Below are 14,243 nucleotides of genomic sequence, written 5' to 3'. Positions count from 1 at the left end.
TAATATAACAGTGAGGTCAATATTGATATTATTTGAAAGTCTGTGGATGTAACTTAATGGCAGAATACTTGTCTAGCATGCCAATACCCTTGGTTCCATTCTCCAGTAGCACCAAAAAGAAAGAAAAAAGTGTTTTGGTTTTTTTTTGTGTGTGTGTGTGAATATATAATATAGAAATTATTTGCTGCTTCTCTCTGCATGTTAATTTTATTTTTGTTCTTCCATTAATTAGGTAGATGAGCTTTTAGAAAAATACATGGACTCTTACGATATTGTTTTGGTAAAAGAAGAATCACTGGAGGTCGCCAATTCTATTTTACAGAAGATTCTATAAACAAGCATTTTTCAAGAAGACCTCTTCCATGGGTGCAAATGATAGAAGATTTACTCATCTGTCCATCTAGCTGAAAAGACTCTTATTTATAATATATTCTTGCTCTTGAAGTTTTCCCTTTACATAACTGAAGTATTTTCAGACATGTTGTATCCATCTCCTGGAAGCTTCTTTTCCCCACCTCTTTCAATTATACTCCTCACCATATTTTTTAACCACTTTAAAAAAAAAAAAAAATGTTGAGGCCAAAATTAGAAAAACAACTCCCTACTTTTTCCAAAGTGAATTTTGTAGCGTAATGTTATCATGCAGTTTTTGAAGAGTCTTTTTTACACCAGGAATGTTTATAGATGTTTTAAAAAGTTTTATGAAATGGTGAAATAATGTGCATGATTTTAAGTATTGCCGTTTATATAATTTGGGTGGACTATGCTAATGGAATCACTATCTCCTGAAATTGTTATATTTTGGTTTATTTTGTGTGGGGAAAACCAATATTCACCAAAAAAGAGTGGCACTTAATATTTGAAAAGACTATTGGTGGCCATGTGTCACTAATCATCATAAAATATTCTATATGAAGCACTGATAATAAATATGAAATGAGAAGCCTTTTTAATTCTTTTTATTCATTTATTCAGCAAATATTTATTGAATACCTGTCATGTTTTTTCTTTCCTCCTTCATTTTGTAATATGTGAATCCTAATGCTCTTTTCATAGTGGCTCTTTAGATTGAATATTTCCAAAATTTTTATACTGTAAATCTAAGGATAAGAAGATATTTGCAGGGGGGGCTGGGGTTGCAGCTTGGCAGTAGAGCGCTTGCCTAGCATGTGTAAGGTCCTGGGATCGTTCCTCAGCACCACATAAAAATAAATAAAATAAAGGTATTAGAAATACTTAAAAAAAAAAAGAAGATATTTGCAGGGAAATTTTAAATTGACCTTCATAAAATACTGAGGGCTATATAAATTATTTTCCCTCATTGAACACATCAAGAAAAGGAAGTACTTTAAAGCTTTAAGAAACAGCTTTAGTGTAGCTGGGCCTGAAAGTGCATCTAAAACTGAGTAATGCAAAGTTAGGACCCAAAATTTCTCTATAGCCTGGCTTCCCATTGCAAATCTTTGAGGTTCCATATTTGGCTATCACAGGTTTAGACCTGCCCTTGTGATGTTTAACCCAGACTTTTTTTTGGCGGTTGGGGGGCCGTATCCAAGGGATTGAACTCAGCAGTGCTTTACCACTGATCCACATCCCTAACCCTTTTTAATCACAGGTTGCTTAGAGCCTTGCTAAATTGCTGAGGCTGGCTTGAACTTGTGATCCTCCTGCCTTGGCCTCCTGAGTTACTGGGATTATGGGCATATGCTACCACACCCAGTGAAAAGTTTATTTCGGTTCAGTTTTAGAGGCTGAATTAAGTGCCATTTGGCCCTGTAGGACATCATGGTGGGATCATGTGACAGCAAAACCATTCACCATATTATGGCCAGGAAGCAAAAGAGAGAAAAAGGACCAAACCAAAGTCCTAAGATCCTTTTCAAGGGCATGCCCCCAAAGACCTAAAGACCTCCCATTAGGCCCCACCTCTTCATATTTGCATCACCTCCCAATAGTACTAAGGACTGGAGACCAAAACTTTTAAGATGGACCTTTGGGGGACACTTAAGATCTAAACTAAGACGGGTGTGCCTTGTCCAGCGAGTACAATGAAGACTCGGCTCTCAAATGAAGTTTTAAGGTCTTTATTTTTATGGGAGAGCTTCTGAGCCGAGTGCCTGGTTCTTCCTCCTCCTCCACCACCGCCGTCTTCTTCTTCTCTTATCGCGCAGCTCGCTCTCTCCTTCTTCTCTTGTCATGCAGTTTTCTCTCTACTTCTTTTCTCTCGTGCAGCTGTCACTTTTCTCTTCTTCCTCTCTCGTCGCGCCGTGGCCGCCTCTCCTCTTTTCTCGTCCCGCAGCTGCTGCCTGCCCTCCTTGCCTTGCTTGCTCTGCCTTGCTTGCTCCCGCCGCTGCGCAAAGTACGCAGCTTTATGGGATATAACAGCCAATCACCTTAATGGGTCAGGCGTTTGGCTCGTGGAGACCTAATGGTGGGTAATGAGGACATGTACTGATCACGAGCTAAGCACGGACGCGGAGGAGGTCAGCCAGCCAATAGAAAGCACTTGCAGCTGGGCTTCTCGGTGCCATAGGGCGAGGCCAGCCACCACTGCGGGCCCTACAGGGCAGCGGCCTCCAACAGGGTGTAGTGGTTGATTCATGCCTGTAATCCCAGCTACTCAGGAGCCTGTGACAGAAGAATTGCAAGTCCAAGGCCTGCTTGGGCAATTTAACAAGCCCTGTCTCAAAAATAAGAAGGGCTAGAGATGTAGCTCATGGCAGCACCACTTAAAAAATGTGGTGGTTGCTTTCGAGGGAGTGCCACATGGAGTTTCTACCCTCTGTTTGGCCCTTTAATTAGCCTTTCTGAAAGAGTACAATTCATTTCCATATGCAAATATAAGTAAGTGTTGCCACAGCATTATAAAGGGGCCAGCTAGACAGTTTGCCCTTCCAGGCAGTAATGGCTCTGAGGTGGCCACAAGTGATCCAATGCCCTCTAGCCCTGGGCATAATGGAAGTGCCCAGTCAGCACTCATGTGAACAAGCTCATGGTGTCCCCCCTGCCTCAAGGTGGAAGGCCCACACATCTTAACTTCCTCAAGAAAGCTACTTCTGATTCAGCCAACCTGTCTCCACCATGGTACAGAACACCCTGTGAGGACATTCAAACAGGGCCAAATAAAAACCAGGTAGAGCTGGGCACACAGGCACATCCCAGGTTCTTAGGAGGCTGAGGGAAGATAGCGCAGTTGAAGCCAGCTCAGGCAATTCAGGAGACCGTCTCAATATACAAAGGACTGGGGATGCAGCCAGTAGTAGAGTACCCCGGGTTCAACCCCTAGTACCAAAGAAAGAATTCTTGCTTCTTGCTAAATTGAACTGCCCTTTGGAATAATGCATTTGATCTACACTTCATTATCCTTATGTAACCAAACGCTTATTCTCTACCTCTTTTTCCCCTCACTCCTAGGGATCAAACCCGCAACCTCATGCATACTAGGCAAGCACTCTACCCCCTTTCCTTTTTTTTTTTTTTTAATTTTACTTTTTAAGTTATCAAGGTTTGGCTTCAAACTTGTGATTCTGCCTCAGCCCCCCAAGTACCTGAGATAACACTCTGCACCACTGCACTTGACAAGAAGCACGGTTATTAACCCATCTAATGAATTTAAGGAATTCTGTTAAATGAAAAGCTGAGCAACTGTGACTCGGAGAAAGAAGCCAAGGAACACTAGTGCCCCGGGCAGTGGCAGCCAGAAAGGCCGGGGCAACTTCCCTGAAATTACATCTGCAAAAAGTAAACAGTGACATTTCCTTTTTAAAAACAGTATTTATTCCATTGAACAAGTGCACAGCATTTTCATGAACTATCTCAGGACTACATCAATACAAAACAGTTTAAATTAGTAAAATAAAGCAGTTTCAAAAGAAAAACCATTGATTACTTCAGGGTAAGTGCCAACACCAACATGGGAAGAGGCTATTAGGCAGCAATGTGGTTACTGCATTTGCAGGAAAAGGCCAGTAGGTACATTGTCATTGCTTTCCTAAGGCAGAGAGAGGCCCCCAGGAGTCCCCCAGACCACCCTCTCCAGGACACAAGTGAGCCGCAGAAAAACCTTGTTTATGCTCAGCTGCTGGCCTGTTGGGATGACACTTGCACCTCAGCCACAGTGAAATTCAGGTGACTGACCAGTGAGGCCCAGCCACCTACCCTATGAGTATCTACCTAAGCAACAGCATTGGGGGGCGGGGAGTGCTTTACTGGATGGAGTGACGGCAGCAAAAGCTAGCCAGCAAGTGATCCTAACAGCAGGCGCAGAACCAAATTCTCTGCATGATCTTCGACAACTTTCAATCCCCCTGCTTTTTTTTTTTTAACCTTCAAGTTACCTACCAGTTGGAGAACCACTGCAGGGTGGCAGGTGATGAACTGGAAAAGCACAATGGGGGGACTTTTGTGGAGGGAAAGGCAGGCCACTGAGAACAGCCTCCAGTTGCTGTCTGGGAATCCTGCTGGGGCATGAGGCCCTTTGTCTCTCCTGCCCGTGTATAAAACATTTTTAAGACACCAGCAAGTTAAAAAAATTTTTAATCTCTTTTTAGGTAGGCACCTGGACATCACTTCTGTTCGCTCCAAGGTGTTTATTTCTTCTATGTATTATCTGCCTTTAATAACAAAATTTCCCAGAAGGCTCTAAAATAATAGTTGGCAGTACAGCCTTTCCAATACTTTATGCATCCTATACCAGGGCCCTCTGCACCGATTTTGTTTTCAATCACTGGAAGTCCACCCCAAATTCTCACTGTTTATCGACCCACCCCGATGTATGTACCAGGTACTGTGTCACGCACCTACTACTTGCTAATGATAGATCTTCCTAGACACCCTCGTCCCCTTGCCGCAGGTTCTGCCACAACAGGTGGCTTGGTGTCACGCACTCCCTGGCACCAACAGGCTCATGTCAGGTTTAGAGTTCATCATGTTTGGCCTCCTGGTCTTTGAGTTTAAACTCCTCAGCCACGACCTTCCCATCTCCATTTCGGTCCTGGTTGGTGAACATATTCTTCACGATCATTTCAGCATCAAAACCAGGAGCGAGCTTCCCTTTGCCAGTTGCCACCTGGGCATGAATGTACTCTGAGAACTGAAAAGAAAAGTACAGGACAGATATGAGCTATGGGAGCCAAGAAGGCAGAGCCTAGAATACAGCAGCCTGAGGGTGGTGGGGCTGGGACTGGGGTCTGAGCTTGGAAAATTGACAAGATTTTCTGAGGAACTAAATGTTCAGCTGGTTTTGTTTTGTCTTTCTCCTGATGCAGGTGAAAGCTCCTGGACTAAAGAACCACAAGAGCCATTAGGATTCAGGTAGCCAATACACAGCAGTCACTAGGGCGGTCCCTTCTCCCACCTGAAGCTGTCCCCCTACCCTGTAAGAACACTGCTGCGTGCACACATACCATGCATTCATTCACACAGAACTTACTGAGCATCTACTGTGTGCCAAGCACTGTACTAGACTCTTGGGATACATCAACACACAAACCAACACGCATCTTGCCCTTGTTATTCTTGCTTTGAGGTGAAGGAATCAGAAATATAATCAGGAATATAAATTACATTTTAAGTTAGAAAGTGGAATGCTCCAGAGAAAAAAAAAGTGAAATCCAGTCAAGGAAGGGGAGAGTGGGGCGAGGTATTCAATCTGGTGGTCAGGGTAAAACCCTGGTGTCTGTGGGAGACTTGAGCAAAGGCTTGAAGGAAGCGAGGGGATGAGCCTAACTATTATCTATCTGCATCTTCTGAGCAAAGGATGGTGTGTGCACAGCCGCAGGGGCCAGAGGCCCCTGCATGGCCTTGGAGATGGGGGCTCTGTAGGTTCTGAGAAGCGGCAGCCATGACTACACTGGTCCTGGGAGTGGCCACTCAGGCTGCTGCACGGGTGAGAGCAGGAGCGTCACAGAGGCTGTTGCCATGATCTGGGGGGAGATGATGGTTCAGGCTAAGATGCCATGAAGGGGAGGTGGTGAGAGGGTCAGTCGCTGTATGTCCTCAAGGCAGAGCTAGCAGCATTTTCTGGTGGATTCTTTATGGCCTGTGAGAGAAAGTGGAGTCCAAGATTACCTAGTGCTCTCACCTGAGTGACTGGAGGGACAGAGGTGCCCCTGGGTGAGCAGGTTTGGGGTACAAGGTAGAGCATCGAGGGTTCAATAAATGAAGATGTCAATAGGAAGCCGGACACAGGAGTGCAATGTGAAGGAAGAAGACTGAGCAGCAGCACCAGATTTGGAAGGCATCAGGAGATGGATGTCGAAGCCCCTGGACCCCACGACACCAAGGGCGTGACGCAAAGACAGAGATGAGAACACAGTCCAGGACCCAGCTGGGGATATGCCCACTTGGAGACAATAGGGTTCCAAAGAGGCGGAAGGAACACCAAGAACGTGTGTCCTGGAAGCCAGGAAAGAGCGCCCTGCTGGTGTTTGGAAGGAAGAGGATGAGAGCTGACCGGGATTCTGTAGTATGGAAGGCACTGGGTACCTGGGCAAGGCCAGGCTCAGTGGCACAGAGGGATATGAGCCCAACAGAAGTGGATTTAAAAAAGAATGGAGCTGGGTGTGGTGACACACACCTATAATCCCAGCAACTCGAGAGGCAGGTGCAGGAAGATCACAAGTTTGAGGTCAACCTGGGTAACTTAGTGAGATCCTGTCTCAATATAAAAGGGGCTGGGGATGTAGCTCAGTGGTAAAACCCTCCTGGATTCAATCCCCCTAGTGGAAAAACAAAACAAAACAAAGTTGAGTACAGGGGCTCACACCTACAGTCCCAGCTACTCAAGAGGCTGAGGCAGGAGGAAACGTGTGTGTGAGCGCGCGCTGAGGACTGAACACAGGGCCTTCTGTTTGCAAGGCAAGCACTCTACCAGCTGAGCTATATGCCCCACCCCAGGAGGAACCTTTGAGCACAAGAGTTTGAGGCCAGGAGCTGGGGTTGTGGCTCAGTGGTAGCGTGCTTGCCTATCACGTGTGAGGCACTGGGTCAGATCCTGAGCATGCCATAAAAATAAATAAATAAATAAGGTATTATGTCCACCTACAACTTTTAAAAAATTAATTAATTAAAAAAAGAGTTTGAGGCCAGCCTAGGCAACACAGTGCAACTCCATCTCAAAAAAATTTAAATAAATGAATGAGTGAATGAATAAATAAATAGAAGACTGGGAGGTGGGTGTGGTAGCACACACCTGTAATCCCAGAGACTAGGGACAGAGGCAGGAGGATCACAAGTTCCAGGTTGGTCTCAGCAACTTTGTGAAACCCTCAGCAACTCAGCAAGAATTAAAAAAAAAAAAAAAAGGACCAAGGGATATAGCTCAGTGGTAGAACACCCCTGGGTTCAATCACTAATAACACACACACACAAGACTGGGAGGAAAGGAACTGGAGGCAGGAAGAGCAGCCAGTTCTTTTGAGGTTTTTGTTGTCAAGGGAGCAAAGAAATAAAAGATATGAAAAGACACATCAAGAGGATGGGAAATGATGGCATGCTTGTCTGCGTGATAATGGGAATGACCCAAGAACCAGAGAAATGGCAATGATATAGGAGAGAAAGGGGAAAGGGCTGGAACATGTGCTCGAATAAATAGTCACGTGCAGGCAGTGAGCTGGAATCCCCCAGGATGATGGCAGTAAACTACTGCCCAGCTCCATGGTGGAGCATATCATCCTGGCTCAAAGCACTGCATATCTGTGTGACCAGGTCATTTACTTTTTTTGTGCAGTTTCTTCTTCTGAAACCTAAGAATGCTTACAGGCACGGTGGCACATGCCTGTAATCCCAGTGACTTGGGAGGCCGAGAGAGGAGGATCCCAAGTTCAAGACCAGACTCAGCAAGTTAGTGAGGCACTACGCAGCTTTGTGAGACCCTATCTCAAAATACAAAATAATAAGGGCTGGGGAGATGATTCAGAGGTTAAGCACCCCTGGATTAAATCCTCCATACTGGAAAAAAAATTTAAAAAAAGACTATGTGGCTGTTGTGAGGGTCCAGGAATGGGCTTGACCACTGCTCTTGACCACAGAATATCTATCAAAACACTTCACATCATGCAGACCAATAACTAAGAACCAGATCCAGATCTGCGTGCTCTGGCATCAAGGGCTCACTCAGTTTCTTCAGCTGAGTTTCATTCAGAGGATGCGTGTAAAAGGCCTGGGAACACAAGAGTGCCAATTACCATCACCATGAGAAATCCTGCCTCCTGACCTTGTGGAAGGCCCCACCTTCAGAACATGCCCCCAGCCCCCTAAGGCCCTCTGAGCAACTTCCGTCCCACACGCCTGCAAAGGCCAGTTACCTCTTCCAGGAGGACTTCTCCGTTGCCATCCTTGTCAATTTCTTCAAAGAGGTTGGGGGACACCTCACTGTTCCATATGAACATGTACCCCTCAGGCAGGCCCGCCACAAGCTCCAGCAGCTCAATGTCGAACACCAAAACAGCACTGCCCGGTACCTCTCCATCTACACAAGCGACAGAGGCAGGATGCAGGGTGAACCCACAGGGCCACCACCAAGCTCACCCAGGCACACTCCCCTCCCTGGGCCTCTCAGGGCAGGCTCTTCTTAGGCCAGCACGGAGGTGCAGCAGAGGCGACTAGTTTCCAACTGTGCATGGTGACCCCTTGCGCCATGAAGTCGGTGTAGGCACAGCGGTTTTTAAAACAAAGGAGTAGGGGGCTGGGGAGATAGCTCAGTCAGTAGAATGCTTGCCTTATAAGCACAAGACCCTGGGTTCGATCCCCAGCACCGCAAAAAAAAAACAAAGGAGTAAAATAGAATAGATCCACAAATACTATACATAGAAAGGACAAATTACATAAGCCTCTGGGGTCAATTCCCAGCACCAAATAAAAGAGTTTAAAGCTTTATAATATATAAGCCAGGTGCACACCTGTAATCACAGTTCATCAAGTTTCAACTTTATATTTAATACTGGATGTAAAAATTATATGCTTATGTGTAATAACGATTGGGAAATGAAATATATTTCTTACTGTGTGTCTTGTGAAAAACACTTGCAAAGCACTAGTAGAGACTACAATGGTAGAACTTTTGAAAAACTCTAACAGCAGAATGTTAAGAATAACTGATTTGAGATTAGTATATATATTCTGGACCCACAAGAAGTTGTACAAGTAGATGACTATATAGATGTACTATATATTATTCAAAATTATTATATACTATAATTTTTAATTAATTAATTTTGTAGTACCAGGGATTGAACCCAAGGGTGCTCTACCTCTGTGTACCATATCCCCAGCCCTTTTTATTTTTTATTTTGGAACAGGGTCTTAAACTTGTGATCGTCCTGCCTCTGGTTTCTAATTAGCTAGGATTATTGTGTGTGCCACTATGCCTGGCTTTTGTATTACATATCTTTAAGCTCCTTCATTCTTTTTTTTTTTTTTTTTTTTGCGGTGCTGGGGATTGAACCCAGGGCCTTATGCTTGCCAGGCAGGCACTCTACCAACTGAGCTATATCCCCAGGCCTCCTTCATTCTTTAGTTTTTTTATTTTTGATGCTGGGGATTGAATCCAAAGGCTCTATCACTGAGCTACAGCTTCAGCCACAATATTATATATTATCTACATTACAGTATAGTATAAATGTAGTATACTATAATTACTTATATATCATGGAAAAATCTTAAAGGATACACAGCATATTTCTTTAAAGATAGTATTTTTACAACTATTTAAAAAGTTATGAAGAAAAGAAAATCAACCTCAAGTGCCAATCACTTTTGTAAGTTAGCACTTTCCAACTCCAGACATCAATAGCACGAAAACACTGTAAAGAGGTATTCCTGCGCCAGGCGCATCCCAGCAGTTCCAGAGACTGAGGCAAGAGGATTGGGAGTTCAAAGCCAGCCTCAGCAGAAGTAAGGTGCTAAGCAACTCAGTGAGACCCTGTCTCTAAATAAATTACAAAATAGGGCTGGAGATGTGGCTCAGTGGTCGAGTGCCCCTGTGTTCAATCTCCAATACCAAAAAAATAAGTTCCTGCTAGGTGTGGCGGTGCATGCCTGTAATCCCAGCCACTCAGGAGTCTGAGACAAGAGGATTCCAAGTTCTGGGCCAGTCTCGGCAATTTAGTGAGGCTCTGTCTCAAAAAATAAAAAGGGCTGAGAATGTGGCTCAGAGGTTAAGCACTCCTGGGTTCAATTCCCAGTACCAAAAAGAAAGAAGCATTCCTGAGGGCTGGAGGTGTGGTTCAGCAGTAGAGCCTGGCATGCACACGAGGCCCCTGGTTCCATCCCCAACACTATAAAAAAATTCAAAAACAAAATGTTCTCAGTCCCTCAGATGGAGGACACATTCTGCCTGAAATCACAAAGTAAAACAACCTCTGTAAGGATATGATAAAACCAGTTTTTCAGAAACTTGAAAGTATGCTTTGCCAAAAGAGTATCTTCTTGGCTCAGAAGTAGTGAAAAGCTCACAGCATTCCGCCTGTCCGAGGAAACAGTTTTGGAAGGAAGCACAAGGCTTGACCCCAGAAAAATCAACCACGACCTCCTTGAAGGACATTTCTTGCAGGTGGGCAGAAGGCTTTTGGTTTGTTTCACTGAAACCCATTCCTTCTCATGAGGGAAGGGGCATTAACATGGCTCGCTGAGTTCACAGGCATCTTTAACCAGGAAAGCTAAATACTTTAAAGAATGGAAACCACACACTCTTTGTGGGGTTTTCTGTTGTTGTTGTTGTTATTGTTGTTGTTGTTTTGGTACTGGGGACTGAACCCAGGGGTACTCGGCCACTGAGCCACATCCCCAGCCCTATTTTGTATTTTATTTAGAGACAGGGTCTCACTGAGTTGCTTAGCACTTTACTTCTGCTGAGGCTGACTTTGAATTCATGATCCTCCTGCCTCAGCCTCCCAAGCTGCTGGGATTACAAGTGTGTGCCACCACGGGTTTTAAGTGGAAGGATAATATTATGGTTCTACCCACTGCACACAAAAAGCACACAGATAGTGAAAATGTCCCGACACCCCTGAATATTTTCACTTACCCACACCAGCCTCCCCATAGCCCAGGTGGGGCGGAATAACCACCGTCCGTTTCTCCCCCACGCACATCTCTCTGAGACCCATGTCCATTCCCAGCACGACTTGTCCAGATCCCAGCACAATATTGTAAGTCTTGCCTAAATTCCACCTGAAAATGAAACAGAAGAGAAGAGTGAGGCCACAGACCCACTGGTACCAGCCAGAGTTCTCGTGAGAATACCTCACGTCTAGGGTACTTACACCAGCTAATCCTAAGGAAACATCAGGCAACTGCAATTTCCATTCAATGAAATAATTGGCCTGTCACCTTCCAAACATCAAGGTCATGAAAATCAGGGAAGACTGATAGACTATTTCAGTGTGGAAGAGATACTGCCAATTCCCAGGATCCTCTTGCTATAAAGGATCTTATAGGAATACTCAGTTAAGGTAAAGTGGAGTCTGAGGATTACAAAGTACTAATATATCAATAATTTCCTGATTTTTTGATTCTTCAGCAGTGCTGGGGATTGAGCCCAGGGCCTTGAACATACTAGGCAAGTGTGCTACCACTGAGCTATACCCTCAGCTCCTTAACTTCCTGATTTTAATGGATATCTGATTTACACAGGATGTACTGAGGGTGTCCAAGTTTGCAGCAAATGCACACTCAGTATCTGGAGTGATAGGATATCAAGGCAACCTGCTCTCTAGTGGTTCAAGGGGAAGGAAATATTCTTTGTATCTAGTCAGGCATTTTCATGAGAATTTTTTGTTGTACATAATGTAGTTATGACCCTGGAAAATGTGATCTATCCATTTCCTTATCTATAAACTGCAGATAATGTTAGCTATCTCATAGGGATGATCTAATAACCAGTAATAAAATAAGGTTGGCAGAGCGGAGAGCCGATATAAGGGCTCAATAAAAGGATGGTGTAAAGTGCTTTCGTCCATAGCAATCTATGACTCCACAAAAACCACTGAGCTTAATTATCCTTGATGCCCACGGACACCAGGGAACCCAGCAAAAACAAGTTGGCTCTTCACCTCAGTCACGACTGAAAACAAATCTGTTTCAAAATCTGTGGCATTTCTATCCCTTCCCAGAGGCAAACTGTAGGTATGTTTCCCAATGCCCAGGAGGAAACGCCCTCTGAAGTCCCTTGATGTCTATCACCAGGTGGTGACAACACAGAGGGGGCATGCCCTTAGGGTCACAGCCCCCTCTCAGGTCTCCCACCTCTCCTGGGTCCATGGCTGCTGCTTTTTTTCCTCCTCCCACTGGTTTCCAGGGTCAGTGTGGCTTTTGGGGACCTGCAAACCCAAACCAGGCCTCTATCTGTTTGGCCTGTGAAGGAACCGACAGAAGGCCAACTCTGCTACCACATGCCCTGGCCCGAGGCCTGGGAGGAAGTTGCCCTTTGTCCTCCCAGCTCTCCACCCACGCGGTCAGCAGTACCCAGGAGCTCTCACACTGCCTCTCTCTGGGCACCAACCTACACACTGTTCAGTCTCAAAGTCTCACAGAATCTTCTAGAACCGCCCTAGTTATCAAGTAATGAATGTTTGTCCTTCCTCCCTGAGGTCAGTTTAAACACAATCATTAAGAGAATCCTCCAAGGAAGTTATTTGTTCTCATGTATCATCTCTGAAAACCCCATTAGCATACTATTTGCTTATTCTGGGGGGCCAGTTTTTCTCTCGAACGCCCTCTTCATTCCTTCTGTGTGTCTCCTGCCTTCCCCTCCCTCCCAAGCTTCCTGCTTCCCGCCAGCCCCTCCACCCTCTCTGGCTCTCTGCCCAGGCTCCCATCTTGAGGTGGAACCATGTAGGCAGGTGCCCAACATCCTTCCCATCCTTCTTTGATTTTGAAGCTCACACCCAGAAGGACCAGCGGGGAAGTCCTGCTGCTGCATTCCCTGAAATTTTACACACAATACAAAGAACTCTCAAGCCACAAAATGGAGTTCCTCCTAAGAGGAAGGAACTCTGCATCACATGGCTCCCAAAAGCTCTGAGAGAATGTTCCACCAAATACACATCAGAGAGCAGGAAGTCTGACTTTTCCCAAAGGAGAAGCACATCCTGAACCACTGAGGAGTTCCTTTGTTAATTTCCCAGCCCCACTTCCCCTTCCTTCTGCCTTAGGAGCAGCAGACAGGAATGTGGACAAGAGCAATGACAACAATCACTGACCCCAACTGCTCTCACCTCATGGACCTTTTTCACGTGAGTGGTCCACTTGGCTCACAGAGCAACTACACACCTTGCTCCTTTCCCACTGTCTTCCCAAGCTTCCAGGATCTGGTGCTTGGGATTCCTTTGCAAGGTCTGCAGTAAGCCAGGACCCCAAGCATCTGGGCCCCAGAAGCTGAGCACATATTTCATTGATTGAAAATGTGGATTTTTTCTTTTTTTTTTTCACATTCTGACCTCTCTGTAATTAGGATGCATTTAAATTTTTTTTTCAGTTGCTGATGGACCATTATTTTATTCATTTATTTACATGTGGCGCTGAGAATCAAATTCAGTGCCTCACACGTGCTAAGCAAGTGCTCTACCACTGAGCCGCAACCCCAGCCCTTAGTATGCATTTTATGATTGAAAATCCATCATTATTTTTTGGGCAGCGCTTCTGCTTTCTTAGAGACACATAAAATAATGATCTTAATAATCAGTGAATTTTAGATTTGATGAAATATGTTAAATGCCTTAGTATGCAGGATCTTGTGGTCCCAGAAGAAGTGCCCCGAATACCACATCTAGGGCTAGCTTCATGCCCCACTCTCTGCAGCCCCATCCATACACTGTCACCAAAGCCAGAAGGCAGAGGGACAGGCAGGAGGGAGGGAGGGCTGTCCAGACCTAGAATAAATGCAGCAGCACTTGCTTACATGAATGAAGCTAGGTCCAAGCTTGGAATCTAAGTCAGGAACAGTCCAAAAATTGATATACTTTATGAAAATATAAAGAAAGGCTGAAAATGTTACTTTCCTAAAGAGATGTATTAACTTCTAGATACATCTGAAAATTCAGCTTCACAAGACGCAAAGCTCCTTATACATTTCTATTTAATATATTTTCAGGTTTCTCTCAATCAATTAACATTTGTAAAATGCTCTTTTTGTGCTATGTAAACTCTGGGCAAAATGCAAGGGATAAAAATATGAATCAGAGCTGGGGGTATAGCTCAGGGGTAGACTGCCTGCCTAGCACATGTGTGTCACTGCACTGGGT

The 14,243-nt window shown here is 44.9% G+C and overlaps 2 protein-coding genes across 4 annotated transcripts in view; one reads left to right on the top strand and one right to left on the bottom strand.

The window, feature by feature from the left end:
- The window catches only part of NT5C3A (5'-nucleotidase, cytosolic IIIA), a 52,447-nt gene extending 51,501 nt beyond the window's left edge, over window positions 1-946 (top strand). For all 3 annotated transcript variants that reach the window (XM_079152371.1, XM_079152373.1, XM_079152372.1), the window contains one exon: window positions 233-946. In XM_079152371.1, the coding sequence (XP_079008497.1) occupies window positions 233-334 (102 nt within the window). In that variant the 3' untranslated portion in view covers window positions 335-946. The remainder of the gene's footprint in view (window positions 1-232) is intronic.
- Window positions 947-4,244: 3,298 nt separating this feature from the next.
- Window positions 4,245-14,243, bottom strand: part of FKBP9 (FKBP prolyl isomerase 9) — a 42,280-nt gene continuing 32,281 nt past the window's right edge. Inside the window, exons 8-10 of the mRNA XM_079152359.1 lie at window positions 11,027-11,172; window positions 8,307-8,470; window positions 4,245-5,092 (exon numbers count right to left, since the gene is read on the bottom strand). Coding sequence (XP_079008485.1) covers window positions 4,916-5,092; window positions 8,307-8,470; window positions 11,027-11,172 — 487 coding nt within the window. The 3' untranslated portion in view covers window positions 4,245-4,915. The remainder of the gene's footprint in view (window positions 5,093-8,306; window positions 8,471-11,026; window positions 11,173-14,243) is intronic.

This window comes from Sciurus vulgaris, assembly GCF_902686455.1.
Source record: "Sciurus vulgaris genome assembly, chromosome: 8".
Classification (NCBI taxonomy): Eukaryota; Metazoa; Chordata; class Mammalia; order Rodentia; family Sciuridae; genus Sciurus; species Sciurus vulgaris.
The sequence above is the reverse complement of the archived record's forward strand: the minus strand, read 5'-3'. Positions and strand labels throughout refer to the sequence as shown.